At 42.1% G+C, this 1,599-nt stretch overlaps 1 pseudogene across 1 annotated transcript; it reads right to left on the bottom strand.

Moving 5' to 3' along the window:
* Window positions 1-538: 538 nt before the first annotated feature.
* On the bottom strand, window positions 539-895 carry TEOVI_000041000:pseudogene (annotated as a pseudogene). Its single transcript has one exon. A coding segment is annotated over exon 1 (357 nt).
* Between the last annotated feature and the right edge of the window lie 704 nt (window positions 896-1,599).

Below are 1,599 nucleotides of genomic sequence, written 5' to 3'. Positions count from 1 at the left end.
TATATATATATATATATATATATATACACGTGCGTATACGTTATTCACGGACGCTCCATGGAGGCTAGGGGGTGGGGTGTGAAACTACATCAAAAAGAGTGTTTCACATTCTTTTTCTACGCGCTCCTTTGTTCTCTCCGCTATAGGTGACAAAGAAGAGGGTGCGGGTGTGTTGACACTTCTCACATAAACACTGAAAGATACACCACACACATATAGTTTGTGTTTTCCGCAGTTCATTTTCCCGCTGTCAACGCAAAAACAAAAAAAAAGGGTAAAAGCATGGTATAAAAACAAAATGGAAACAAAAGCACAACTTCATTTCGGGAGTCGAGCAGTTCAACTCCTCACCTCCTCCTTACGTCACACTAATCACCGCATTTCCCCCCCTCCACCTCTTCCTTCCTTCCTTCCACAACACGACAAACACTTAAACATGGTAGAGAATCCAACGAGGTGCCCTCACCACCGCCGTGGGGTGTGACATATATTTGCACAGTAACGCAATCACTACTCGCACACGGACGATACCCCATTATCCAAATGCCGCCTCACCTGAATATTTCATGTATAGGAAACCGTCTTCATCCTTATATTTGGAGTAAATGTCCGCCATTTGCGCACTGGAGGGGAGTACTGTGTCATTGGTATAAACGAAGAGTGCAGATTCGGCTTCCAGCTGCACACGTTTGCGTAGCACGCTGACAAACTGTCCGACCGTTAGATCAGATGGGACGAGAAATTTACACCTGTCTAACTCACCAATATCGGAGTTATACACCTTTTCACATATGATGGGCAAACGATCCGGATGCCTCTCACGCACCTTTGCGGCATCCGACTGTCGGCTCTCAAAGGTGTGGCTCATTTTGTACTTGCTATCTTTTTTACTCATTATGTACACTAATTCTTCTGTGCTTTCTTTTTATATGTACCAGTGGTGAATATCAATTCAGGCTGTAGCGGGTTACTTACTGTTTACTAATAAAATTTGTTTTCTAGCGCTGGTCCTAATTGGTATTATTGCAGTGTGTGTTATCACACCAGCCGGCACAAGCGAAGCGAAGTGAGGCAAAAAAGAAAACAACAACAACAACAACAAACGAGCGAATGTTGAATGAAAGAACGTTCATATTAGTTGGTATGCAATGACAATTGAAAATGAAGTGCAGCAGAGAGAGGCAAAGGGATACAAAGCTCGTTCAAGAGTAAATTCGACAAAATTGATTATATGGCAACTCTGTTGACAAATAAATATATATGAACAAAGAACTAAACAAGCAAAAAAGCAACCCCACAAGATGGTCCATACGACAGCAGGGGAAATAAATTTCATCCGTTTGTTGTGCTGAACAGACAATGGGGCTCCAGTGACACATGAAATGAATGAAGTAAGTAAAAGAAGCACAAACGAGAAATAGTGAAGATGGAGACTACAACAAGAGAAGTCTAACTGTAAGACCGAAGGGGAAAATAAGACAAAAAAAAAGAGACCGATTACAACGGTCATCACTAGGGCAAGAAACTGAAGTAAGTGAAACACTCAAAGAGGTTGCAGGGCGCACGTGTGAAAGGAGAGAGGAACAAAATAACTACAAA

The sequence above is a fragment of the Trypanosoma equiperdum genome, assembly GCF_001457755.1.
Source record: "Trypanosoma equiperdum strain OVI genome assembly, contig: ctg_162, whole genome shotgun sequence".
NCBI classification, from domain to species: Eukaryota; Euglenozoa; class Kinetoplastea; order Trypanosomatida; family Trypanosomatidae; genus Trypanosoma; species Trypanosoma equiperdum.
This window is presented reverse-complemented; position numbering and strand designations above follow the sequence as displayed.